The sequence below is a fragment of the Hoplias malabaricus genome, chromosome 16 (genome assembly GCF_029633855.1).
Source record: "Hoplias malabaricus isolate fHopMal1 chromosome 16, fHopMal1.hap1, whole genome shotgun sequence".
NCBI classification, from domain to species: domain Eukaryota; kingdom Metazoa; phylum Chordata; class Actinopteri; order Characiformes; family Erythrinidae; genus Hoplias; species Hoplias malabaricus.
Window position 1 is genome coordinate 18,623,171 of NC_089815.1, and position 27,804 is coordinate 18,650,974.

The 27,804-nt window shown below is 39.3% G+C and overlaps 2 protein-coding genes across 2 annotated transcripts; both read left to right on the forward strand.

The window, feature by feature from the left end:
• Positions 1–5,161: 5,161 nt before the first annotated feature.
• LOC136672082 (mast cell protease 1A-like) lies at positions 5,162–23,641 on the forward strand. The gene is made up of 5 exons (XM_066648025.1): positions 5,162–5,241; positions 19,583–19,733; positions 20,332–20,467; positions 22,029–22,280; positions 23,429–23,641. Exons 1-5 carry the CDS (start codon positions 5,184–5,186, stop codon positions 23,579–23,581), a joined length of 750 nt encoding a protein of 249 aa, XP_066504122.1. The 5' UTR covers positions 5,162–5,183; the 3' UTR covers positions 23,582–23,641.
• LOC136672081 (sterile alpha motif domain-containing protein 3-like) lies at positions 7,203–15,737 on the forward strand. Its single transcript, XM_066648024.1, has 9 exons — positions 7,203–7,298; positions 9,150–9,336; positions 9,593–9,745; positions 9,852–9,939; positions 10,040–10,195; positions 10,820–11,026; positions 11,149–11,317; positions 11,416–11,495; positions 12,055–15,737. The coding sequence occupies exons 1-9, from the start codon at positions 7,205–7,207 to the stop codon at positions 12,352–12,354; spliced, it is 1,434 nt and encodes a 477-aa protein (XP_066504121.1). The 5' UTR covers positions 7,203–7,204; the 3' UTR covers positions 12,355–15,737.
• Positions 23,642–27,804: the final 4,163 nt, after the last annotated feature.

Sequence of the window (27,804 nt, forward strand, 5' to 3'; positions counted from 1 at the left end):
CAGCAGAGAGTTGGGTTATGGGTGGAAAAATTACCTCAAAAGAGGTGTAAGAAAAAAGGCAGGGAAAAACAAAAAAAGGAAATACCACTCTTGGTGTGTACAAGCAAAAAACAGCTTTCTGAAATAAAAAAGATGAATTCAAAACTTCTCCTTTCTTTAATTTTAGTAGATGAATTCGAAAGGAAGAAGCTGACGTATGTGGACTTGGCTGCTGAGTTGAGGGAACATAGGTGGCAGGTACATGTTGGACCGGTGGAGATAGGTGTTATGGAATTTGTAGCCAAGTCTGCCACATTCCTGCTTGTGCAATTCGGCATCAGGGGCCGGAAACTAAGGGTAGCTGTGAAGGAGTTATCAAAAAAAACAGCTGAAAGGTCTAATGTGTGTTTGTGGATAAGGAGAACACAGACTAGTTGGGGAAATGCACTGTAGAGGTGCTGTTGTGGTTGGTGTTGTAGCACGAAAAGATCACATGGAACTGGTGGCACTGAACATGCATTACCGGTGCCAGTGGGGCTAGGTACAGCCTTAGTCACCAGGAAGGCCAGTGTGGACTTATGGTTGTTGATACTTAAGGGTAAGGTAGGAATGTAAAGCTGGCTTGGAGGGGGGTGGGTCTGGGATGCCAGACTTCACTGTTGAGACTTCTAGAGGTGTTGTGGGCTTAAATCAGTGAAACAGTAATGAGGGGAGGTGCCTACCTGATGACCCCTGTGAAGAGTTAGTGATGCAGTGAGTGGTTTGGGTACTCTTGCGATGGGCTCAATGAGCAACCATAGATGATAAGGGTAGCTGGTTGCTGATTGGATCATAAAAGGCCACAGCAACCTTATGGTGTAGCTGTAGGATTGGAACAATAGAAATTATGTGGTAGGAAGAGAGTGGGATGGACCCTGTGTGAACCTCTAATGGATTAGCATAGGATATTTTACATCTTATCTTGTGTATGATTATAATTACTGTTTTACTTTAAGGTTTTCCTTTCCATTTTTGGGTTTCTCTCTCACTCTCTGTTTTTTTTTTAATTGTTAGCAAAATGCCCATATTTACCAGTCACTCTTCTACAAAGGTGTGACAAAGAGTGAGGCTTCCGGCATGTTTTTATAGAGTGCTACATACCTGTGGCTGGTTGATACTGATCATGGCCAGGAATTCTGGGAATTGCAGTTTTAGGACCCAACTGAAGCATGTCTTCCCCTGCGCTGACTAGTCCTCCTGCTGGCGGCTGGCAGTACAGTACCACCCATCACATCTGTGGGTCAGTGAATCATTTTAAAATGTATTTTGCATGCTGCTTCCTCAATGTGTGTTAAGTCAGCATGGGTAGTGAGTCATCAAGATTGCTATCATTCAGCCTTTAAAGTATGTAACTGGGGCACACTGCTGATTCAAATGGAGAGAACTTCACAAGAGAGAGGAGTTTCTTAAGAGTGAACAACTTAAATTGAAACACAAGCTGGGGATATGAAGTTTAAATATTTGTAATTAACTGTATGATTTGTGGGTGATCTTATTTTCAAGGGCTGTTAGAACAGCTAACGTTAAGTTTCCCTGTCTACAACAAACATCATCATTGACATACTGTCAATTCCAAACCCATTTATTTTAAATGGGTAAAGTAATTAAGAATCAGAGTCAGAAGGTTATAAGGTTATTGCAGCAGTGGCTGCACATGAGCCACGTTTCTGACGATCATCCTGTGTTTGACAGATTATAATCTAACAGATTATGACAGAGATTACATCATATTTTAATAACTATCTAATTGGCACGGTAGGTTACGGAAATGCTGTGGTTGAGCACATGTGTGAGAAACAAAAAGCATGAGAAATAAGAAAGAGCCAAGAACTACTGCAGCTGTCATCATTGGACATTGTTTGGGAACTAAAGTGTAAGATTATGTGAATGTGAGTGTGGAGAGTATGAATTTATCCTGTTTTCTCTCATTTTCCCAAAGAAGCTGTTCTTGATATATTAAAAAAAATAATGAAAAAGCAGGCTGGCGTTTTCATACAATTCTAATTACTCATGTTGAATTTTTGGAGGTTTATTTTGGAATGGCATAAAGGCATCAAATTCTTCATATTTTAACTCAAAATTTTCAGTGTAAACTTTGCAGTTTGTCAGTTTAATAAAGATTTAAAATATTGTTTTATTGTATATTAACACATATCCCAACATTTTTCACACTGAATAATTTCCACTCTAAAACTGAATAATACTAAAATGTTGGAATGCCACTTGATATGCAAGGTACTACAACACATTAGACTAAAGACACACATTTATCTTTAACTTAAAAACAAGCACCAGAACTGCTTGTTGCCAACCTCTTATCTACAGTTTCTTCTAGCTCTGAGTTTTGTTTATCTCATCACTACCCCTGGATCCAACAGTGGCTTATAACCCAGGGTCTGAAAACCACTGACCTAATTAGATCTAGATCTCTGTAGAAGTGTTCAAGTATAACCAGATTACACATGGTTGCATGCAAACTGTTAAACACGCCCAAATAAAATCACTCCTTTTTACCAATCATTAACATTTGCTTTGTGACCCATTTTCCACACATCAAACAAGAACCTCAAGTTACTTTTTTTTGAGACTGTGTGGTGTGGGATTAATTTGCCATTTATGAAAGAGAGAAAGTCCATTCTCGCCTCCTTAGGGTTCCTTTAATATTTGGATAGGTTGCCTGGTCCCAACAGACTTGCAGGATCTGGAAGATCCATTTTATCAGTCGCAATTAACTGGTTGGGGACTACTGTGTTAGTCAACAGCTAGCTTATAACTGGTCATTGGTCTTCTGTTCAAGACTGATTCAAGGAAGAAGCTACACCTGGAAAAATCTCCCAAACCTACATACACAAACTACACAAAACTACGTGCTTACACATAACAGGATAAGTTTAAGTACTTGGTGCCATATCTTCAACATGTGCATTAGTTTCTTACACTGTTCTACCTTAATGAAGCACTAATTACTTATACACCACTATTATTTATTATTTTTGTGACCCAACAGGTATGTGTAAAGTTACTGATCTTGTATTCATAATTAGATACTTAAAAACTATCAGTAATTGTTTGCTGATCACTGATGCAGTATTGCGAGTACTTGCAAGTAAAGGAGAATCATTTATATGTATCCATACAATCAGTTGTTTAGGAACTTAATAATAACTAATATAATGCAACATTGTTTCTGTTATTATGGACACATTCATCAGGGTGAAGTGTAGCTATGCAGCACATGGTTCACTGGGCCCTGAGAGCTGTAAAAGAAATAAAAATGCAGGTATTACTAAGTCAGTTGAAGGATGTTCTCACTCCCTTTCTTCTACACACACTTTAGAGGAATACACACCTGAAAGACGGGCTGGGGACACACACTCTGTCTTTCTCTCTCTTACACAAATCTAGCATTGCCTTCTACAGTGGCTTGCAAAAGTACTCATAGCCTTGAAACTTTTCACGTTTTGTTACCTTACCACAAACATAAATGTACTTAACTGAGACTTTAAGTGATAGACCAACACAAAGTAGCTATTAAAGTAGCTACACAAAGTAACACAAAGACTGACTGGATTGTTTTAAAAGTTTTTGTGTTGATTGTCTCCATATACCCAAATTAATGTATAAGTGCACTGAAAAATGTATTTTTCACAGTATGTCTGTTTAATGTTGTATCAGTGAAGTGAAGATAATGAAGAATGAGTTTGTTTAAAATCAAGTCTAGACAGGGCCCTTTGATGCTACACTTTGCAATCTAGTCCCTGTGAGTGCATTTGGAAAAGGGAATTGAATGTAAGCTATGTGGTATAAAACTGGATTTTAAGTACAATATTGTACATGTAAAGATATATATCCATAATTGTACCTTTAATCTAGGTTGAATTTTTTGCAAGATATAATGAACTTGAAAAATCACTCAACTCTGTCTGTCTGTCAATGAGCATGAAATTGTGTGACTTATGCAGCCATAAGTGTTGTTATGTTGCAACCATTTTTGTAATTGTGTACGTGTTTGGGGTTGTGGCCATTTGTTTTAGCACTGATAACAAACTGTAGGTGTTGCAGATATTTTGCAAGACTTATCAACTTATTTTTAACATAACCTTCTCCCATGCATGACAAATATGTCCAAATTATTATTATTCTTAACAAGACCAGATGCAGTGTCGTGGAGTGTCAGAGATAGGTTTTTTTAAAACATATTTAGTAGGTTTTGTGCTAATCAGTGGGCACAGTGTCGATGTGTACATAGGAGGTTTTCCCTGAAAAGAGGGTGAAAATAATGAGACAATGAAATGTGTGGCTGTTGCTTCCAGAGGTCTTTGCATTTTGCTTAATTAAAGCACTCTCCAGGTGCAGTGTACCTGTTTTGTTTTAATAGAATCAGATAACACTAAATAGCATCAAACATAAACATCTACTTAAACCTTGACACCAAAATAGGCTACACATTAAAGTAATACAGATGTTATCATAGTTTTTTAAAAGAGAAAATACTGACATTTTTGTGTTTATTTCCAAACAAGAAATGAGACTTCTAACCCTAGGTGGAATGGAGAACTTAATTTTAAATATTGTCAGTTATGTTAGTTATATTTTATAATGTAGTAAACACTTGTTTTGCCTGGGTCATGATCCGTGGGATGCTTGAAAAAAAAGTAAAAAAAAAAAAAATAAAATATTTGCTCCTCCAGCATTTGCTAAAGAGTTTTTGTGATCCAGAACATCTCATTGAACTTCAGTACCTGACTTCTTTAATGACTATTGTGGCTCAGTGCAATCATATTCTAAGAGAAATGGTCAAAACATTTGGTTATATATTATCACTAAAAAGATCTTTGCTTGATTTTACTAACTGCACTTTTTTACAGAATAAACATTGGTGTAACATACAAAATGGGGTATCACCTTCAACACCAGCAGAAACCATCTTATTAATAACTATCTTTATGTTAATAAAATGTTGGGATGTTTTATGTCTACTCAGTATTTGTTGTTGTTGTTGTTTTTTCAATTGACTGGACAGTGAGGTTTTTGAGGTTACAATTCTTTCCACTGCGTTGTGTTTGTATGCAATTTACACACATGAAACCATGATACACAGACCCACGTGGCTATTTAAGCTCCTCTTCCTCTCCTAGCAGATCACAAACTCTCCTCATTGCACCATGGCTCTCCTCTCTATGCTCCTGCTGGCTGCTCTTTTGCCAAACCTCAGCCACTCTGGTAAGATCATTTTTCATGTGCCATGATGTGTCTAAAATTTTATTTCAGTTTATGTTTGTACATCTACATCCTGAATGACTTTAATCCTGTGACAGATTCAGCTGAATACAGAGTTAAGAGTAAAGTTAAGATACTTATTTAGTGGAGTTTGTTTTTGAGTAAGAAAAACTATGTTTTGTTTGACCATAAAGAAGCACTCTGCAGATCTACAATTACTGATGGTAGTCCATCTGTGGCTCTGGATACTTTCTGCAGACGGTTTAGTGCTTTAGTGACACTGACATGGTGCTGTGATATTGTGTGCGTGAAGGTTGGACTAGAGTTTGTAATTGAAGAATCAGTACCAGTGCAAATAAGTCACTTTATATTTACAGTGTATTTATACATGTATATACAGTTATTAAGATTATACTACAGTTTGTTATTACTGTTTATTATTAGGTTTTAAAATAAAGAAGACAAAAAATGATTTGTTTATCAACCTTCCATGAGGTAAATAAATCCATTCCTTCACACCTTCCCTTTTGCCCTTTTTTGAAGAACTCTGGATTTGAATTAGTCCTGTGCAGGACGTTTTAACCTTGGTTCTGTCCAGTGAGCTGGGCCACATTTGCAACATTTTTGATGGAAACCAAAGCTGCATTGTTCAGAGCTGCTTTTGTTATAAATCAAGACTTTGCCAGAGCCAAAGATAAACTGATAGAGTCAGCAAAAGGATTTGATGGTTTATTCATTGTTTACAGTGGGTTCAAATCATAATGATAAATGATACAGGTGAAAATGATTTTTTTTTTCAGTTTGACATGAAAGTGAGTATTTTGGAGTGTGGCTGTAGCTTGTAAACCAAAGTAAAATAAAAGATGTGCCTTGACTTGATTTGAACTCAGCCACAGAACCCACACAGACATTTTCGTTGTGATTTATTTATTTATTTATTTTTTTTTTCTTTACAAATCAGAAACAGATAACAGATAAGGGTTCCACTGTGCCATAACTGTTTAATATTTTATCCAAAATTAGATGTGTAAATAGAAACCAAACTAGTTGATTGTTGTTTGAAAAAGTCTAGGCACCCCACATCCGTCTTAAAACTGCCCATGCTCTTGCTACACTCTCAGAAAAAAAGGTACTGTTCAGGTCCCTTTTTGTTCCTTAAGGTACAAACAATGTAACTGTACCCTCCCAAGTACAATGGTGGTCTTTAAGGTCTAATTGTGTATCTTTGAAAAATAAGAAAGGTACATTTATAAAAATTTCAAGTGCTAGTGCATAATTGTACCTTTCTATTGCAAATTTTCATCTTTAAACAAATAACTGCAATACATATTTTAAAATATTCATATACATAAAACTTTGAATATCACTCCAATATTATATTATTTAATATATTTTATTTATTTAATGAAGTTTGTTATTATTTATGTGCTTTTACATTACATTCAATATACATTCAGAGATAAATGTGAATACATACATATATATATACGTGTGTGTGTGTGTGTGTGTGTGTGTGTGTGTGTGTGTGTGTGTGTGTGTGTGTTGGCATTCATAACATCACAAAAACATTTAATTCAACAAGAATTGTTTTTCTGCTTAATTTTTCATTTATGGAGAGTATGTGAACAGTAGAGATGCTTACTTAGATTATGTTTCTATACTACATTCATCTTTAAGGTGTGAGGAAAATTCCCTTTATATGGGCACTTAATTCACATCATTTGAATTAGTTATTAATAAATAAATTAACATATGGTGAAATAGAAAAATCTCATTTTAAAAATATTCTAAACAAAAATCTATTAGCTAATCATTGACACAAATAACAGAATGGACCTATATAAAAATCAGCAGTTTTGGCGGATAGACATTCTAACCTATTCACTCCCGCTTTGCGGAGGGATATGAAATGTAATAGTGATTCGCCATATAGCACTGCGAGATCACTTTTTGGAATATTCTGGAAATGGAGCTCAGGACGCTGACAACTGGAGATCTTATTAAGGAGCTAATTCAGTTTGGCATCGATGTTACTGAAGAGGAGGCAAATAAATTCAAAGGTGAGTGTATTTTGTGCAATGTTCATGGTGCTAATGTAACCATATTATATTTTTAATATTACTTCAAAGTGTTCTAGAATTTGAGAATTAAGGTAGTAATAGTTAATTTAATTGGCGAATGAGCCAAACTTAGCGGTAAAAATGTGGGTAGCTTGTTTGGTTTTTGCCACGCGGTCTTTGGTTGGTTCTCTTACATTATCCACCCGAAGTGGAGCCATTCTATCACTAGCTAAGGTAGCGATAGATAGCGATAGCAAGTTAGCTTAGTGATAACAGATACCGTTCCCGTTCTATGTTAGCACACAACATTTCAGTTGATATAAGATTAAATAACAGTCAGTTTTATCAAAAATAAAGCTTTGTACTTTAAAATTATATTTAAAAATAACTTTGCTGTTTTCAGTGTTTAACTGAGCTTTGAAATATTTTTGGCGGCAACAAACGTTACTGAGGGGAGAGCGTTCAGGGGCGGGGGAGGGGGAGCTACGTTTATTTAGACCAGTAAACTGAGGTACAAGAAGCAGCAAGAGGTTATACGCCAGATAACCTAGAAAATGTTATTGTAATTAAGGAATTAATAACTGAAAAGTTCTCACGAGTAAATGACGTCTACTCAAGATGTTTCTTGAGTTTTTATTAAAATGTTTTTCTTTTACAATATGTAACGGGCTACACATATGCCGTCTGCAAGGGAAGGTGGCGAAAGGGAGAAGGACTGGGGTTCCACCGCGGTGTTCAACCGACAGAGGGAATTCCATCTCCCAGTCTTTTGTGAAATCAATGTAATGAAAGCCTAGTTTCAGCTGCTTACTGGACGTAAGCAGTGGCTAGAGATAGACGCGAGCAATTTGGCTTTATTACAAAACGTGCAAAGCGGAAACGCGATAAAACAAGCCGAGACCAACCCCAAGAAATATAAATCGAGAAGCTTAAAGAGAGAAACAGCGAGAATTCCGGACACGGGAAGACGAAATGGAAGGAAAACATCATGGCCGTTCCTCACATCAGTAAAGTTATTAAAAAATACAGTTTAACACTGCGCTTTCCTGAAAGAAAACGCCGAGAGCTGCTGTAAGCACCTGCCCCCAGCGCTGCGCCTTTTCAAATACAGCCTATTAAAGCACACACCTAATATTGAACTGAGCATTTGACTCGCTTTTATTTTTTTAAAAACGTACTAGTAAAAAGATAATTGCAGATATCTCTAATTGGAGTTTTTACTAGTAAGAATGTAATTACGGATATGAGGGTGAAATTCAATGTAAGTGAATGGAGAATTATGACTAGACAGAATTACATTAAAGATATGTCCTCCTGTTAAGGTGACTAGTCAGAATTTAATTATGGATACATAGGTCGGTATTCTTACTAGTAAAAAATGTTGTAATTGATATCTGAAATGGGAGTTGTTACTAGTAAACTACATTAGAGGGATCTTGAACTAGAGTTCTTACTAGTAAAAATGGAGTTAGGACTTGTATCACAGATGTCATTTTAGGCTAAATTGGCTTGCCATAGGTCTGTCAATAGCAAATAGGATAGCTAACTTAAATATACGATTGTGGCTAACCAAGGGCTAATTTACATAGAACTATGATTATATTAATTATTTACTCACTTAATAAATTGCACAATAGGCTTTGTTCTGTAGCTTGCTTAAGCTGCATTTTAGCCTAAACGCTATGTGTCAGTCAAATTTTGATTTTAGTTCTATAGATGTTAGCAGATACCCAGAAATATCATTTTGATCCGTCTGTTTGTGTTGTTTACCCATGGTGTCATAAATATCGTTTATGTTTAAACGTTTGAGGATTTCTGTTTGTTTAAGTTTTTTTTCTTTCCCCATGATAGACAATGACGTAGATGGAGAAGCAGTTGACTGTGGTCTCACGGAGTCGATGATTTCATATCTCTTCGAGGGCTCTTTCAAAAAACAAGCTAAATTTCACCGTTTTGTAAAAGAGTCAAAGGAAATTGTGACTTTAACCATTGAACCAGTGTCATTAGAGAGTCATTTGCAGTCCTCAGTTGGACCAAGGCATGTGTTTGTAAATCTATTTGTATTTATGAACCACAAATATTGGTTGATGGGGTGGGAAAAATGGTAAAAATACAACATCTATCAGCAAAATGTGGAAACAACAAAGTAGTGTTACTTAAAAAAAAAAAAAATGAATACACAAATTTCACATATCACAGCTTGCAGTTGGGATTTGTTTTTAAAGACTGACATACCTATTGTGTGTTTCCATGTACAGAGTGTGATTTATCTGTTATTTTCTTGTTTATTACAGGCCATCAGCCACTTTTCCTGCCATTTTTGTTGTTCCAACATTCCCTAGATTTGTTCAGACAAAACTGGACAAAAAAGAGGCTTGGAATATTGTGTCTTCGGATCGCCACAAAATTATAAGAACTCTGTATGAGAGCATGGCTCAATACAGCATGTAGGTATTTTAGCATACACTAAGTAGTCTAAGGTCTTATTGTTATTAGTTCACTACAGTTTATAAACTTGAATTCCTTTGTTTAGTTTTAAATTATGCTTCACAGGTATCCATCTACAAATGAGTATGTGCAAGTATGTAAAGCTCTGATTTTGAAGTACCCTTTTCTGAAGGACAAAGAGGGGAATGGATATGTGAGTTAAGTCTAGTAGTGGATTTAATCTTGTACTTGTATTTTTTTTATACTTGTTTTTGAGTAATTCAGTTTGGAAGCACATTTTTCTTTTCTTACAGCACACGTGGCACATGTCTCTGAAACGGAAGTTCAAATTTGAGCGGGTTCCACTGGTAGATGATGAAGAAGTTAAAAGAATTAAACAGAGGTTTGGCCATTCAAAGAAACCCCACCAACCTGAAGCAAGCAATTGCAAACGAACTGAGAGGCCCATGGTGAGAGACACATGTTCTCTAATTTCTTGAACAGAGACAATTAATTGTAGCGAAAGGTGGAGACAAGTAAAGTCAGTGTCTTGGATATGGGCTTTGTGTGGACTAATTTACAACTTGTCTATAAATGACTTGGATGATTGTCAAAAAATGAAATACTGCAAGCAGTAATAAGTGCTTGATGAAAAAATGAAAAACATCTTCAGGTTGTCAGATCTAGCTTTAGTTTTAGTATTTTATGGAACACACTTCTTTTGCAATTTATGTACGGTTTAATTGGGTTAGCTATTTTGATGTGCAACTGGCTTATGACCTTGATAAACTACCAACTAACCAACCATTACAAGTTGGTGTGTTCTGTTTCGTTTAAAACGCTGCTTTTACTTCATGCAGGGATACAGACTTAAGGGTATTTTATGGCTGGTTACCTACTAAAGACTCAAGGCTCCTCTCAGGCTTGCTCCCTAGTGACTCAAGTTTCAACTCAGACTCAGATGAACCAGTTGTTGAACTTGTTATTGATCTCAATGCAAGAGATGAAAATATGAAACTGAAAGGGCTTAGAAAATAGGTCAGTGACATTGCATTTTGTTGTCAGTTCACTTATTTCTGTCTGTGTAATACCAGGATATTAATGCTATTGGGGAGGATGAAACCTCAATAGACAGACATGTGAAAGTCCTGCAGGACCAATACAGAAGGACACAGCCAGATGCTCACATTGTAGAAGAGCGAATGAGAAGGACATTTGTCTGGAGAAGGAATGAGATTGCTGGTGGGATGACTGTGAAGGATGCCGTCAACAAATACCCATTTCTTAGAAGTCCACATGGAGTCAGTATAAACTTATTTAATGTTTATCTAAATGTTTAGTTGCTCATAAAGCACTTTGAAAATGTTTATTAAAATCTATGATTAACTTCTGATTTAGTTTTCTTTTGTTTGTCTAATTATAGTTGCATCAGGAAATGGGTCGCCTTCATAAAGCAATGAATGTGTGCCGCCGTTTTCAAGTTGGCTTTGACCCTATTGTGTCCAGTGTGCTTAGACTGGCTCAAGGAAAATCACCCTTAGCAAAACTGCACAAAGAAGCAAGAGAAGATGCACTCACTGAGGATCTTCCGGGTAAGGGCTCTTTAAATGTAGTCTTTATCTCAATTTTTTAAGATACCTAATTTATTTACTTTTATTATCATTTGTTTTAATTGATGCACTTTTTTTAGGGATTGATTTCCGAGCTGCCCTTCTGATGTTGCCGGCCTTGTTTAGGGAGAAACTTGACAGTTACATCATGCTTGGAGAGGTGAGGTGGTTTCTTTTCTTTTATGACATTGTATATGATGTTATGCTTTGTAAATTCAGGTAATGTTTTTACACTGTTTTACTGGTGGTTGATATGAATATCAAATTGTTAGAATTTCCAAGCTTTGTGTCAAGGATTTTTTATTTACCTCCAGTTTTGTCTGATGTATCATTCTATATCAGTAAAATAATAGCTTAATCTGTGCAATCACTAAGTTTTTCTTCAGGAAATGCATGTTCTTAAGTCAAATACAGATTGTGATCTCCATGCTTAAAAGTTTACAAAACCAAAATTAACTTTTAATAATTACAAAATTATAAAACACATTTATGTTCCCCCTTCCTCTTTACTTTTTATAAAGAAGTTAAAAGAATATAATTTTAATAATCTCTCATTTCATAGCTTTGTCTGTTGTTCCATGTTTTGGGAAGGTGTAAAAGCCTCCTAGGAGCATTTGTTGACCAAACATATAGTTGGTATTGTGAAAAATAGATTGCACAGTTATTTTTTTATGTATAATTTTGACTGAAAAACAATTACAGTGTTTGTACTCTTTTAGGGTGAGCCATCATCACCATATCCAACAGTTCAGGTACCAGACGTCACTGAGTGGACATCTGTCTTCACTAGAAGAGTCACTGCAGTGGTCAAAGTTGATGGTTTGGAGGTCTGCCGAGCTAGCGGTGTGGATGAAGGCGCTCTTTCAGCATTTTGTGCTTATTATGTGTTCAACATGGCATACCCTTCTCATTTGAAGAATACTCTGGTGTTCATTCAGAAGTATGTACTGAAAATATCTGAGAATGGGGACAAGCCTCTGCCTACAACAGTGACTAGACTAATCAACCTTTTAGAGTAATCCCTGCCAACCATTCCTCGTCCGTTTTGCTGTCCCAAATGCTCTCGGAGGGTGTTTACGCTTGTTAAATTAATTCAGCATATTGGTCTTATTCATGCGCATGAAGCAAATTTTACAATAACTTGTGGCATTAATGACTGTCCAAGAATATTTTCAAAATATGAGTCTTTTAGACGACATGTGTACCGCAACCATAAGCACACAGTATTACCATTAGATACTGAAGATGAGTCACAGGTTCCAGTTAATGAGGAGGAAATATCTAAAGGTGTTGCAAGTCCTTCTCCAGCTCCAAATATGAATGAACTGTTGTTGCAGTTTAGAGAGAACCTTATTTCATTCATTTTGAAATGCAGAGAGAAGAATCATTTTCCACAGTCCGTGCAGCAGGAATTACTTGAGGATGTTAATTTTTTGTTTACTTTTTTTAAGGAGAACTATGATGCGTTTCTCACATATCACCTTGAGAAAAATGGCTTTAATATTGCAGCATGTTCTGAACTCCAGGAAGTTCTACAGTCCCCTGACTTTTTTTCAGAGGCTTCGAAACATATTAGGTCGCCATATATGTTTAAAGAGTATTGTAAATCAAAATTTGAGATGACTGAACCTGTAGAGTACATGCTAAGAGACTCAAGTGGTCATAAGGTTGGAAGTTATTCCTATGTTCCTATTTGTGATGTGCTGAGTAAATACTGCTCTCATGAAGATGTTTGGGACTGTCTGCAAACTGAGCTAAAAAGTAAAAAGGATGAATATGTTCTGACAGATTATCGGGATGGCATTTATTTTAGGGAACACAAATTCTTTGCAGACCACCCCCAAGCTCTTAGGTTACATTTTTATGAAGATGAATTTGAAGTGTGTAATCCCCTAGGCTCCAAACGCAATAAGCACAAACTTTGTGCAATTTATTATACTGTTGGGAATATGGGTCCAAAGTATTGCTCACAGGTTAAACATATTCATTTAGCTTTACTTGTTCGCTATTGCCATGTTAAACAGTTTGGGTTAGAAGATATTTTAAAACCGTTATTAAATGATCTTAAAAAGCTTGCAATTGAAGGGTTTAGTGTAAGTGTTAATGGGGTGGATAAAGCTGTTCAAGCAGCAGTGGCTGTTATATCTGCTGATAACCTTTCGTCACACATGATAGGTGGGTTTAGCATGTCCTTTAATGTGGGAAGAATATGTCGGTACTGTATGGCTACTCATTCTGACATTAAATGTAAATTCAGTGAATCTGAATTTGTTCTGAGAAACACTGATGTCCACAGATACCATTTAGAGTGCATAGAACAAAATCCAGAAGACAAAGCAACATATGGAGTTCAAGGTGCCTGTCCTTTTGACCAGTTGGACTACTTTGATGTTACAAGATCACTACCACCAGATGTTATGCATGATTTTTTAGAAGGTATAATACCATTGGTGTTACGGCTTGTTTTAAGTAAAGCTAACGAGGAAAAGCACATAACTATCAAAGAATTTAATGAAGAGCTGATGAAAATGTCGTTTGAACAAAATGATAGAACCAACAAACCTGTACCTCTCTCAGAAAAACTGCTTCAGGGTTCTGGTTTTGTAGGATCTGCTTCACAGAAATGGTGTTTATTCCGTTTGATTCCTTTCTTAGTAGCACACAGGATCCCTGAAGATAGTAGCTATTGGCGCATCTATTTGTTATGTCGTGAGATTGCTGACATTGTCATGGCCCCATCTGTTAAAAAAGAATGTCTTCTATTTCTTGACCAGTTAGTTTCGGAGTTTTTGTTAGGCATGAAAGAACAGTTTGGTAATGTTATAACGCCAAAATGTCATTATTTGATTCATTACTCTCGCCTGATGTTGTCATATGGGCCCTTGCGATCCTTGTGGTGTATGAGATTTGAAGGCAAGCATCAGTATTTTAAACAAGTAGCTAGTAATTGTAGGAATTTTGTCAACATTTCCTCCACTTTAAGTAATCGTCATCAGTATAAGCAGTGCTGGGAGTTTTCTTCTGTTAATATGTTAGGAGAGTATGAGAAAGTTACTGGAAATAGTGTGAGCATACCGTTTAGAGCTCTGCCTTCAGCTGTACAGGAGTCCCTCAGTATGTGTGAGAAGTATAGTGATGTAAATTTTGAAGATATAACACTCCAGCGTGTAACAGAAGTTGTGATTAACAATGTAAAGTACTGTGTAAAAGATGTGTTTGCTGTTGGCCATATGCACTCAGAAGAAATTCCGTTGTTTTTTCAAATTAAGTATATTGTTAACATTGACACAGACTGGGCATTGTGTGGAAAGTTGTTAATTCCAGTTTCCTTCTGTTATCACTATTATTCATACTGGGTGAAATGTGATGCTGACTGGACTGTCCTTTCCCCAGGTGATGAGGTTGACTACCAGGCACTTGATACATACACTGTTGAGGACAGATTATATGTGAACCCTAGATACTCCTGCTGAAAAAAAAAAATGTTCAAACCTTGTGAACTGATAAAACAATATTGCTGTCCACTCCTTTTTAGGATTAGAGTTTGCTGTGTTGTGTTGCAATATTTTACTGTTTCTGAGCTATGTTTAAAGGACACTTTAATGAATGATATATGAATAAAAATGATGGTCCTATGTTTCTTTAGTAAAGAAAATAGTTATTTTATAGAACCCTGAACATTGAAGAACATTTAGTGTGATTCAAGTGTTCTTTCTATCTATCACACATTCTCCATCTGTCTGAAGAACCCTCTCATGATGCAAAGAAACCTTGAATCATGCTAAAGGTTCTTCAAATGTTCAGGGTTCTATATAGAACCATTTGCTTCACTAAAGGGCCTATTAGAACTGCTATTTTAGTGTTAATTTAAAACAAAGTGTTATATTGGTGTTTCAACAAATGTATTTATCATAGCTCCTGTTTAATGGCAACTTTTACTGCAGTGACTGGTTTTATCTGATTTACTAAAACCAATACAACGTTTGTGTAGTTGGTTTTATTAGTTTTTTGTCTTTACTGCATACAAATGAAATGATTCTCTTGGCCATATGGCCAATAATGTGTGATTTTTAAAAAATTATTATTAATATTGTATTCTGTAATGAAACAAAAAAAATAGATAAGTATGGAATAAGTTATTAAAATGTATTGTTGAATCAATAAAAATTGCAAGTTTATCTTCTGTAATTTTAATGCCTAAAAGAAAATGGTGTATTGTGAAAGTACAGATTTGACCCCTAAAGGAACAAAATGGCTTTGTCACTGGGGTTGTACCCTAACGAGTCAAATTTGTAACTTTTCTTGGGGGTACATTTTTGTACCATTACTGTAGGGTACATGTTTGTTCTTTAAGGTACATTTTTGCCTCTTAAAAGGTACAATATTATATGGTACAATTAAGTTCCTCTACTCAAGGTACAGAAGATGTCCACTTGAGGGTACCACCCCAGTGACAAGTGTTTGTACCCTGAAAGGTACAATTTGGTATCTTTTTTTCTGAGAGTGTATGTGTATTTTGCGGCGTAATACCCGGAGAGTTTCGGCTGAAGTGCTATTATCATTCAATATTTGCACACCTGGAATGGAATCTCTCAACCAATCACATTGCAGCGTCAGAACTAACTGTACTATGGTATCAACTCGAGAATAGGGAATGAAATTTGAGAATAGGGAATAAAATCTGACATCATCAAGGCAGTAACTGTTCGCTAGCTTAGCAGAACTGCTCTGGAACCATACTTTGAATTAATTGTAAATACGGCAAATATAAGACACAGCAATATTTGACACTATTTTAAATATTCATAATGAAGAAACAGAATGGATTTTATTTTAGGAGTGTGAGAACATTTTAGACTATAATGGCTTGAGACAAACCTTTTTTTCCCTCATAGTCATGAGACATGAAGCAGATATTATTGTAAACAGTCCAAAATTATTTTCGGAGTGTTCCACCTATACTGCTGAACAGTGCAGATGGCACCCCAGTTAAACGGACCACACGGTGTCACGCCTTCGTCCTGTCATGTCTGTTGTCCCCGGCCATATGCTTTTAGCACATGGCTATGTTTTGTTTATGTCCTTGTCTCCGCCCTCATCCCGCCTCCTCGTCCGTGTCATGTGTTAACCCGTCCTCGTTATCTGTCCAGGTGTTTCTCATTTGTGTCTGTATTTAAGCTGTCTTGTGTCACGTCCTGTTTGTCGTACATTTCTCATTTCACCTTTCACATTTCTCATGTCTAGTCGGTCGTGTTTTCGAGTCTGTCCGTCTGCTCCACAGTTTCTCCGTGTTTGTTTCCCTAGTCGTTGTTTCGTGTCGTAGTTTCTTTTCCTCTCTCGTTCCTTCGTTTTCTCTTTAGTCTGTCAGTCCCGTTTGCCCTGTTTAGCTCCCCTTGTTTAGTTTAGTCTAGTTAGCTCCCTGTTTGTTTTCGTTATGTTAATGTATCTTTGTTTTGTTATTCTCCTTTATTAAAAAGCTGTGTTTTAGCGAGTGCGTCCGCCTCCCTCAATCCGCCCCTCGTCCCTGACAGAATGTACGACCACCAGGACGCAGCTAGCACAGAAAATATGTTCGACAGGGCTGCGATGTGGAGTAGCCGGCTCCGGCAGATACACGCCAGCGTTAATCAACGCCTACAGGAGGAGGCAGCTCGTGAATCGAGTGATTACGCCAGCGCGAGTCGTAAGAGTCGGCAGAAAAAGCGTGCTGGAGTCCCCCCCTCGCTGGGGGATTACCCCCTCAGTTCCGGGGAAATTTTTTGGGGGGCGTTAAGGGTAGGGGCTGCTAGCCTCACCTCCGTAGCTCTGAGGTCTGAGGCTAACAGGGGCGCACCTCGAGGGGATCTAATGGGTGCACCTGTGAAACCTCCTAAACCCTTTACAGCTCCAGCACGAGCCCGGCGAGCAGCACGAACTCCTGTCCTTGTAAAAGCGGCTCCAACGGCCGCGCCTGTCTTCATTAACGCAGCGCCTCCAGCCGCCCCTGTCCTCGAGAGCGCGGCGCGCGCCTCTCCTGTCTTCGAGAGCGCGACGCGTGCCTCTCCTGTCTCCGTGGATGACGGCGCAGATTCCTCTGCCTCCGTGGACGTTGTCGCACGTTTCCCAGTCTCCGTGGACGACGGCGCAGATTCCTCTGCCTCCGTGGACGTCGTCGCACGTTTCCCAGTCTCCGTGGACGACGGCGCAGATTCCTCTGCCTCCGTGGACGTCGTCGCACGTTCTCCAGTCTCCGTGGACGACGGCGCAGATTCCTCTGCCTCCGTGGACGTCGTCGCACATGCTCCTGTGTCCGTGAGGGCGGCACCCGCCGCTCCTGTCCCCGCGATGGCGGCACCCGCCGCTCCTGTCCCCGCGATGGCGGCACCCGCCGCTCCTGTCCCCGCGATGGCGGCACCCGCCGCTCCTGTCCCCGCGACTGTGGCTACGGCCGCTCCTGTCCATGTCCGTAGGTCGGCCTGAAGGACTTCGGGGCCGATCCCCAGAACTGTGCCCAGGCTGGTTCCTCAGACTGCCCCACAGACATTAGCCAGTCCTGGGCACCCCCCTGTTATATTGGTTCCCTTGTCTGTCCCAGTCTTGGTTCCTGTCTCTGTCCTTGTCCCAGTACCCGTGTCAGCTTTTGTCTCTGTCCCAGTCCCTGTCACTGTGTTCGTGTCTGTCCCCCTGAATGTCTTGGTCCCTGTTCCCTTACCAAGTCCAGTCCAGTCTCCTGTGAGTCCTGTCCAGTCCCCTGTCAGCCCTGTCCAGTCTATGTTTCAACCCCCGGTTCAGTCCCCTGTTAGTCATGTCCAGTCTTCGTATCCATCCAATGTCCAGTCACCCGTCTTGTCTCCGGTCCAGTCCCCGTTTCAACCCTCTGTCTTGTCCCCGTTCCAACCCTCGGTCCTGTCTCAAGTCCCATCTCCTGTCCAGTCCCCTGTCAGTCCTGTCCAGTCCCTGTTTCAACCCTCTGTCTTGTCTCACGTCCAGTTCCCGTATCCGTCCAATGTCCAGTCACCTGTCTTGTCTCCGGTCCAGTTTCCCTTTCAATCCCCTGTCCAGTCTCCAGTCCCGTCTCCGTTTCAGTCTAGTGTCCTGTCTTCTGTCCAGTCACGTACCCCTGTCCAGTCTAACGTTCCTATCCTGTCCAGTGTCTTGTCACCAGTCTCTGCTCCCGTCCAGTCCCAGCACCAAGTCCTGTCACCTGTCCCGTCTTCTGTCCAGTCCCTGTTTCCATCCAGTGTCATGTCCAATGTCAAAAACCCTGTCAAGTCTCATGTGTCCACTCCCGTCATGTCCAGTTCGTTCCAGTCTTTTGTTACCTCCCTGTGTCAGTCACCTGTCATGTCCCATGTCCCGTCTCAGATATTCGGTCCTGTTGTGTCCCCAGCTCCAGTGTCTGTTCCCGTATTTTCCTGAGTCCTGTCACCCGTTGGTTTGTTGTCCTGTCTTGTTTTCCGTGCCCTCTCCTGTGCCAGCTCCTGGGGGGTTTAGGAGTACGCGCCCGGGAGTTGCGCGTTCTTGGGGGGGGCATCTGTCACGCCTTCGTCCTGTCATGTCTGTTGTCCCCGGCCATATGCTTTTAGCACATGGCTATGTTTTGTTTATGTCCTTGTCTCCGCCCTCATCCCGCCTCCTCGTCCGTGTCATGTGTTAACCCGTCCTCGTTATCTGTCCAGGTGTTTCTCATTTGTGTCTGTATTTAAGCCGTCTTGTGTCACGTCCTGTTTGTCGTACATTTCTCATTTCACCTTTCACATTTCTCATGTCTAGTCGGTCGTGTTTTCGAGTCTGTCCGTCTGTCTCCACAGTTTCTCCGTGTTTGTTTCCCTAGTCGTTGTTTCGTGTCGTAGTTTCTTTTCCTCTCTCGTTCCTTCGTTTTCTCTTTAGTCTGTCAGTCCCGTTTGCCCTGTTTAGCTCCCCTTGATTAGTTTAGTCTGGTTAGCTCCCTGTTTGTTTTCGTTATGTTAATGTACCCCTTTGTTTTGTTATTCTCCTTTATTAAAAAGCTGTGTTTTAGCGAGTGCGTCCGCCTCCCTCAATCCGCCCCTCGTTCCTGACACACGGCATAGGGTTATTCAGCATTATTTTGGCCTATTTTGGACTGTAAACTACATCACACAGTAAAAATTGTATATTTATCAAATGTATTATATACTGCATATATATTTGATTGGATTTCAGTTTCTGCATTCAACCAAATGTGTCCTGAGTTCTGCCTTTGATTTGCATCATTTACAGAAAGTATCTCAACCTCTTGTTTTTCAGCCAATATTAATGTTGGTATAGTGAACGGCAAATTGACTCGAGACGATTCCAGACTCTACATGGTTTCCATCCAGATTGGTGATAGACATGAATGTGGTGGCTTCCTTGTGTCAAATCACTTTGTAATGACGGCTGCGCACTGCTATAAAGGGTAAGATTTTTATTTACAGTTCATCAATTCATTCATCTTCTGTATCTGCTTTATTCTGATCAGGGTGACAACATGTAGCAAATGATTCCTACTGTTCATTTCTGCACAATAGGACAAGTAATTTAATATTTACTTCCATTTTGTTTTTTAGATGTGAACCAACTGGCTTGTAAATAATTCATGTAGTCATTCGCTTTTAAGAACTACATCAAAGAGAATATATACACTGACTGAACACTGGATTAGGAACATCTGTCTTGTATCTACACTTATTTTATCAGGCCCACTGACCATACAAGAGAACTTTGTAGTTCTAAAATTACACACTGGAGTCCCTCTGTTTCTCTGCATGTTACCCCCCTTAGGAGCATTTGTTCAAGGTGTTCCCATCGGTGTGAGATATGGAGCTATGCTTTTTCTTCTTTAGGCCTTTAACTGTTCTGACTGCTTGCTTCACTTCGTATTCCATTCCTATCCAATCATTGGTGGGTTAGAGGTGACAAGGCTAAGTCTAAAGTGTTATGATTGTTGTGTGCAATGATATATATTGTTTAACAATTGTTTCAAAAGTATCTCTTCTGTTTTCTCTAAACTCCAGATGGGTGTTAACTGTAGTGGTGGGGGCTCATGACTTGTCAAACAGAGAAGGTTTCCTCCGCATGGAAGTAGAGTCTTACTATCTCCACCCTCAGTTCAATCCAGAAACTTTGGACAATGATATCATGCTTTTGAAGGTAAACAGTAATGCTGAAACATTTCAAATAAATTTAGGACAGTCATTCCCAAGCTGGGTTGAGGTTTTCGGGTAGTTGGTAGGTGGATGGGCGACTCAAAAGTGTTTGCAGGTGTGTGTGTGTTTGTGTCAACCTGTGAAGGATTAGCGCCCCCTCCTTGGCGTGTTCCAGCCTTGCACCCAGTGATTCTGGGTAGGCTCTGGACCCACCACGACGCTGAACTGGATAAGCGGTTACAGACAATGAATAAATGAATGAATTACAAAATATACCATGAATCTTAATGAATGGTGTTAACACATTAATCATGTTAACACAAATTTTAACAGCAAATATTTTAATGCAATCAACCTATTTTCAAATTTGTCTTGGTGCCCTAAAATTTAATAGGGAGCCATTTTGGTTGCAACAAACTTGCATGAACTGAAATGTTTTTTGTAACAAATGTTATTCAGCCAGCAACACTAGGTAGTTTTATTACCTTCAAACTACCTTCCAATCATTGTGATGCCACGCTGACTTGTAATAGGGGGATTTGAGCCTCTGTAGTAGCTAATCCAGGATTTGCACAGTAGAATCCCTATGTACTATGTAATTATTCATGGAGGTGAGCAGGATAAGTCTAGCAGGAACTGTGTGATGTTTTACAAAACTTGCCACACACTACAGCAACTTTAGAGGATGTGAGGAAGAGAATAAGAGAAAGTGATGGATACGAGAAAAGAAACGGATACGAGTAAATCTGCCAGTAGCAGCTGCTAATATAGACCGATGATCTCTGTATGCAGCATGTGGACTGTAAAAAAGACAAACTACAGTTGCAATATTGACCTTGGCACTTCATTATCTTCATCTCCAGTTAGTGCCAATAACATTGCCACTAAATGCTGGTAATATTTACCAAAGTGCACCAGCTAGTGACATTTTATATCCAGCTAGTAAATCTATCTCCATTACATTGTAACTGTACCAGTTTGATTTCATGGTTTGGTGCTGCTCACTGGGTGGAAACTTTTTCTCAACATTGTTATCAGTGCTGTTTTGTACTATCTGTATTTATTGTCTTTGTTCTTTTTAATATTTTATATGTGCTTTCCTAAAAAGTTCTATATAAATGCAATGTAATATTATTATTATTATTATTAAGACTGGACTGCTGAAAGTGAATTGCACTCTGCAACTGTTAATTCTTTGATGCTTCCTTGTTCTTTGCTAAGAAAAGAAAAGCACTGTGATTTAAATGTGATACTCTGTAATAGCCACAAACAAACACAAGTGCACCATATTCTATGCCAAGTTTCAGCTAAAGGGGTACAAAATCACCCAAATATTGAGGCGTGATATGCTGTGATGAATTGTGAGTGATGTTTGTGATCTAAACTAATCATTCAACATCAGTACCAACCACACCGATGTTTACTGTGGCTGAATACAGTCATATCCTTACAATAATATTCTACTGTTTATGCTAAAGCCCAGCTCCGTCAGTTAACAGGCAAATGTTTATCAATCTCAATTTTCCGGCTTGTTGATAATAGAGCATACAATGATCTTCCCACAGTTGAATGGAGCTGTCAAAAAGAGCCGCACAGTGAACTATATCTCCATTGATCAAACACATGAGGACATCCCAGTCAACACACTCTGCAGCGTAGCTGGCTGGGGAAGAGAAGGAAGCAATACACCCCTAAGTAATCGTCTTATGGAGACACACATTGTTATCACAGACAGGATACAGTGCAGTAAGCAGTGGAATTCTACTTATCCTGTAACTGATAGTAAGGTGTGTGCAAGTTCTCCTGCAACATGTCAGGTAAGAAAAGTACAATAATTTACTATCCATGATTTTACATGCAATGAAATATATAAATGCTTATTCTAACAACCCTCAGCTGTAGATGCACCTTACCGAGAAGAACAAGTTTGTCGATTGTATAAATTATATGAGGGACCAGCAATCTTCGGCACTAGTGCAGAAAAGGAGCAAGTGAGCACTGCAGTGTTTGGGCTAAGTGTGTGATGATGACTTACCGAGCTTTAACCTAAGTCTCCCTGAAGGCCCATACTGCCCACATTAATCATCAGTAAACAGTTACCCTAAACAGTAAAGAGGAGCACTGTGCATGATGAGAAATCCCCCTTGATACAATATTTTTGTAAATGTGTTGGTTATAAAACTGTATCTGTGAAAAAGAATAGTTTATAAAGGAGACCCACAAAGAAATCATGTTTGAGATTTTTACTAGATTTTTTACTAAACTAATGCTGTTAGATCATTCGAATGTTTCAATCACAATTTACCATCTCAGATGTACTGAGGAAGGTTAAGTGAGCCCAAAATATTTGCATTTGCCTTCTTACTCCTTCATAGAGTCTGTATTAACATTCAGTGGTGAATGTAAAAGTCTTTGAAAAAAGAAAAGTAAGTTTGCGTGTGTTTATGTGTGTGTGTGTGTGTGTGTGTGTCTTTGTTTTTTCTCTGCCATGAGTATATTAACTACAGGGTCACGGTGTAATTGCAGTTATGGTTCACATTTTTCAAGTGCCCATGTGCAAGGTCACTCTTCAAAATTAGTCAAAATGTCTGCCCTTTGAGCCCATATTCATAATTTAATTTCTACTTCAATATGCTGTGATAGATAGATAACATATTAACTTTGTGAATGTCTACCTATTTATGGACTTTCCAAAATATGTCACTTTACCACCAGCAAGCCGCTACTACTCTCTGTCTTAAGACCTGCATATATATGCACTTTAAAGAGCTCTCTTAAACTTTAATATTTTGGGATTACTGTGAGTATACAAACCTCTTTTCATTGAAGCAAATTTTTAGGACATCTTATACTTGTAGGTTTCAGTCAGTTGTCATGGAGCCCTTTGAATGATGATCTGGACTACATTCTCCATACTCATCACAATTACTCATCACATTCATAAAAATTTGTTTGTTGTTAACAGGGTGATTCTGGGGGTCCTTTGGTATGTGGGAATACAGCAATGGGCATAGTTTCCTTTGGGGAGGAAGTGTGTGAAAATCCAGGGAAGCCCAATGTTTACACCAGAATCTCTGCCTTCCTTCCTTGGATCGAGTCCATCATCAAAAATGTTTAGTCTGCGAGCAAACTTTAATCAAAGCACTTGCCTTTTTCCTATTTCAATAAAAGCATTTTCTCAAGCAGATTATTGACTGTTATTACTTTCATTTTTGTCAACTTCCAGAAGAAGTGCAACACAAAGTATATATTCTACCTTGTTTTTTTAAGTTAACACAAGTCTGGGGTCTTAATTAAATATCTGTGACATACCTGTGACAATACCACAAGGAACAAACAACACCTTTGTTACCTCACTAGTGAGCCACACAGCTGATTTCAAAGCAAGTGCACAGGAGCAAGGAGCGAAAGCTGTGATTTTGTTAACCGTTTTTGCTTGGTTGTCTTTTTTCTCCATTCATATTTTCACTAATTTTACTCTTCAGGAAGAACAGTAGCCCTATTACATTAATTCGTTCAATTTTGTAACTGCTTCATTCTGATAAAGGATATGGCAGGTCTGGAGAATAAACACAAGGCAGAAAGACACGTTGAACAGGGCTCCAGTTCAACAATAGGGCATCTCTCTCTCACACACACACACACACACACACACATCATATCATCTTTAGTGATTTCTGTTACATTATGGTGAACCCATCATGGTTGCAGACATTCAACTATGAACACACCTGTAATCTCTGTAGAGAAGCATGATCTGGAGGAATCCGCTGCACAGAAACCTAGCTCACTGGGTTCTCACTCAGGATCTTTTGGCAAAATGCTGTGAGGTTCTGACAGAAAAGTTCCTATAGCCAAAAATTATTGGCTTTAAATGCAATAAAGTACAAAATTGTATCAATTAAAATTAATTATTTATTATTATTATATACATATATATTTAGGCGGCACGGTGGCGCAGCAGGTAGTGTCACACAGCTCCAGGGCCTTTGGAGGTTGTGGGTTTGATTCCCACTCCGGGTGACTGTCTGTGAGGAGTTGATGTGTTCTACCCGTGTCTGCGTGGGTTTCCTCCGGGTGCTCCGGTTTCCGCCCACAGTACAAAAACACACATTAGTAGGTTGATTGGCGACTCAAAAGTGACCGCGAGTGTGTGTGTTGCCCTGTGAAGGACTGGCGCCCCCTCCAGGGTGTATTCCCGCCTTGCGCCCAATGATTCCAGGTAGGCTCTGGATCCACCGTGACCCTGAATTGGATAAGCGGTTACAGATAATGGATGGATGGACATATATATTTTTTTATATATAATTATTATTATTAATAATTGAGTATGGTATGATTATTTCAGGGCAGCACGGTAGTATCGCAGCCACACAGCTCCAGGGACCTGGAGGTTGGTGTGTTCTCCCCGTGTTCGCGTGGGTTTCCTCCGGGTTCTCTGGTTTCCTCCCGCAGTCCAAAAACACACGTTGGTAGGTGGATTGGCGACTCAGAAAAAGTGTCCGTAGGTGTGAGTGTGTGAGTGAATGTGTGTGTGTGTGTGTGTCTGTGTTGCCCTGTGAAGAACTGGCGCCCCCTCCAGGGTGTATTCGGCACGGTGGCGCACCAGGTAGTGTTGCAGTCGCACAGCTCCAGGGACCTGGAGGTTGTGGGTTCGATTCCCACTCCGGGTGACTGTCTGTGAGGAGTTGGTGTGTTCTCCCTGTGTCTGTGTGGGTTTCCTCTGGGTGCTCTGGTTTCCTCCCACTGTCCAAAAACACATGTTGATAGGTGGATTGGCGACTCAAAAAGTGTCCGTAGATGTGTGTGTGTGTCTGTGTTGCCCTCTGAAGGACTGGCGCCCCCTCCAGGGTGTATTCCCGCCTTGCGCCCAATGATTCCAGGTAGGCTCCGGACCCACCACGACCCTGAACTGGATAAGCACTTACAGGTAATGAATGAATGAATGAATGAATGATTATTTCAACTTAAATAATACATTGGTAGTGCATCACCAGCAGATGGCAGGATGTAGTGAAACAAAACTATTTTCAGGTGACTGCTGCTTGGAATAGAAAGTAAGCCACCCATAGTTTTAACTGTTTCTTTGAGATCACTATGTACTGGTTAAGTAGCAGAAAATAAGACTGAAAGAGCTTCTATTTACATTATATACACACAAGCACCGGAATATATATATATATATGTAACTTAAAAATACAAATAAAATAGACTAAACCAGTTACATAAAGGAAATTCTATTAAAGTTATCCCTAAAGAGAAAATAAACCAAACTAAATAAGCTTTATTCTAATTAGGAAAGTATCCTTAGTAATATAAATCCAACAAATTAAACAGATAATTTAGCACCAAAGCTTTAATTAACACAATCTTAATAAAAATGATTAAGCCTTAAGAGTTATCTAACACTACTAAGTCTGACTAATAAGTCTGAACAGAAGCACTATAGGGGGTTGACTTGAACTAAGAAACAGAATTGAAGAAAGGGGAATTGTTCATTGGATGGTTTCTCCATTTTCACTTATTTGTTTTGTATGCCATTTTCATCATTCACCAATTGCTGCCCTAGTCCATAACTAACATTAGCATGTTGGTATTGCTGCCTTTCAGATATGGTTCAAATGCAACAATGTTACAAATGTCAAAATGCTGCTTTCTAAGGCACTAAGCCCTGAGTCAGCATGGGTACGAAATATCAGTATTACTACCTAGTGTTTCAGACTCAGTCTTTCAAGACAGTTTCAGTCTTTTAATTATGAAACTAGAGAACACTGCTGATTCAAATGGAGCTGTGGGGGTGACATCATTTAAAATGTGGCAGAGAAACAGCTCTGTCTTTTCTCTGACGAGTGGGTTACTTTATACAAATTCAAACACGCAAGTTGGGTGCAAAAGGCAATTTTCCTCTTCTGTTTCTCTGAGTAAAACTACAAACCCATTTATTTAAAATGTATACAGAATGTATACATAAGGTAAATCAAAATCAGAGTTAGAAGGTTATAGGGTTACTGCAGCCGGTGACTGGAAGCCACTTGCCATTTCAGATTATTATCAAACACAGACAGATTATGATCTGACAGCGTTAACTCGGTTAAATTTGCACGGCGTGTCATGGAAATGCTGTGGTTAAGCAGGCGTGTGAGAGATAACAATCATGAGATTTATGTAGGATCCAAGAGATATTTCCTACTCTATTTAGAAGAAATAACAAAAAAAGATTAAATTACTTTACAACTACACTACAAACTCAAGTGTCAATTTTGTGAGAAAATTATGAAGGTTTGTGTAAATTGCTTAAAGTACTTATCTTCCCAAAGAAACCAATTTAAACTATAATTTATTCAGAATTTCAGGTTATTTCTCCACCACTCCAAGTTCCACAGCCCAAATGCTCCCACGCAGCCTCTGCTTATCCTGCTTCTTCTTCTCCTGCTGCGACTGGCATCCACAGTGAGCCCCCATGACTGCCTCCATTGTCAGTGTGTGTTTCCCGCTTTCCAGATCTTCGCATAGCCTCTGATTTCTCCTTCTTATCCTCCTCCCACTGCAACCGGCCTTCCGAATTAACCCCCGCATCTGCCTCCATCGCTCGCATGCAGCTTTGAGCCTCCCCTGAACTCCATCTCTGGCCAAACTGCGAAGGCTTCTTCTGCTTCTTCTCCTCCCATTAGGACCTGCGTCTAGAGTAATACCCCAATTCTACCTCTGCCAGCGGTGTATGGCCTCAAGCCTCCCATTCCTTCTTCTCCAGCTGAACAGCCACGGTGCTCCAGAACTATGGCATCCCCATTGCTCATTCTGCTAATGAAGGGAACCTTCTTCTTGCCACAACAATGCAATGACATCAGAAACTGGCTGTGTTTGAGCTGGAAGGCATTAGCCTTGATGCTTTGTCTTTGCTGTCTAAGCTGCCTTTGAACAGATTTGGATTATGCAACAGTTCTCCACATTACCTGGGCTCTAGTTCACCCACAGTGCTCACCAAGATGATTGAATTTTTGGAACAGAAATCTGGCAGCAAGTTAAAGCATTAATTCTGACATGACTTCTTCCCTCGGAATACTGCCTTGCACCATTCACACGCAGCCCTCTCTGCTCCTCCTGTTCCCTCTCCTTTCCTTTCTTCCTCCTCACTCTTCCCTTCTTTTCACCATCTAGACATCTCTGCCATTGTTGAGTCAACTTTATACCCTGCCACTACGTTTAAGCTCCTCAGCACCATTCAGATTCTGTCTATTTCAGTGTTCAATCCCATGCGACAAGTTGCCTTCTGTTTCTCGCTGTTCCTGCAGCTTCTTATTTTACCTGACCTTTCATTCCTTTAGATTGCCCTTCCATTTC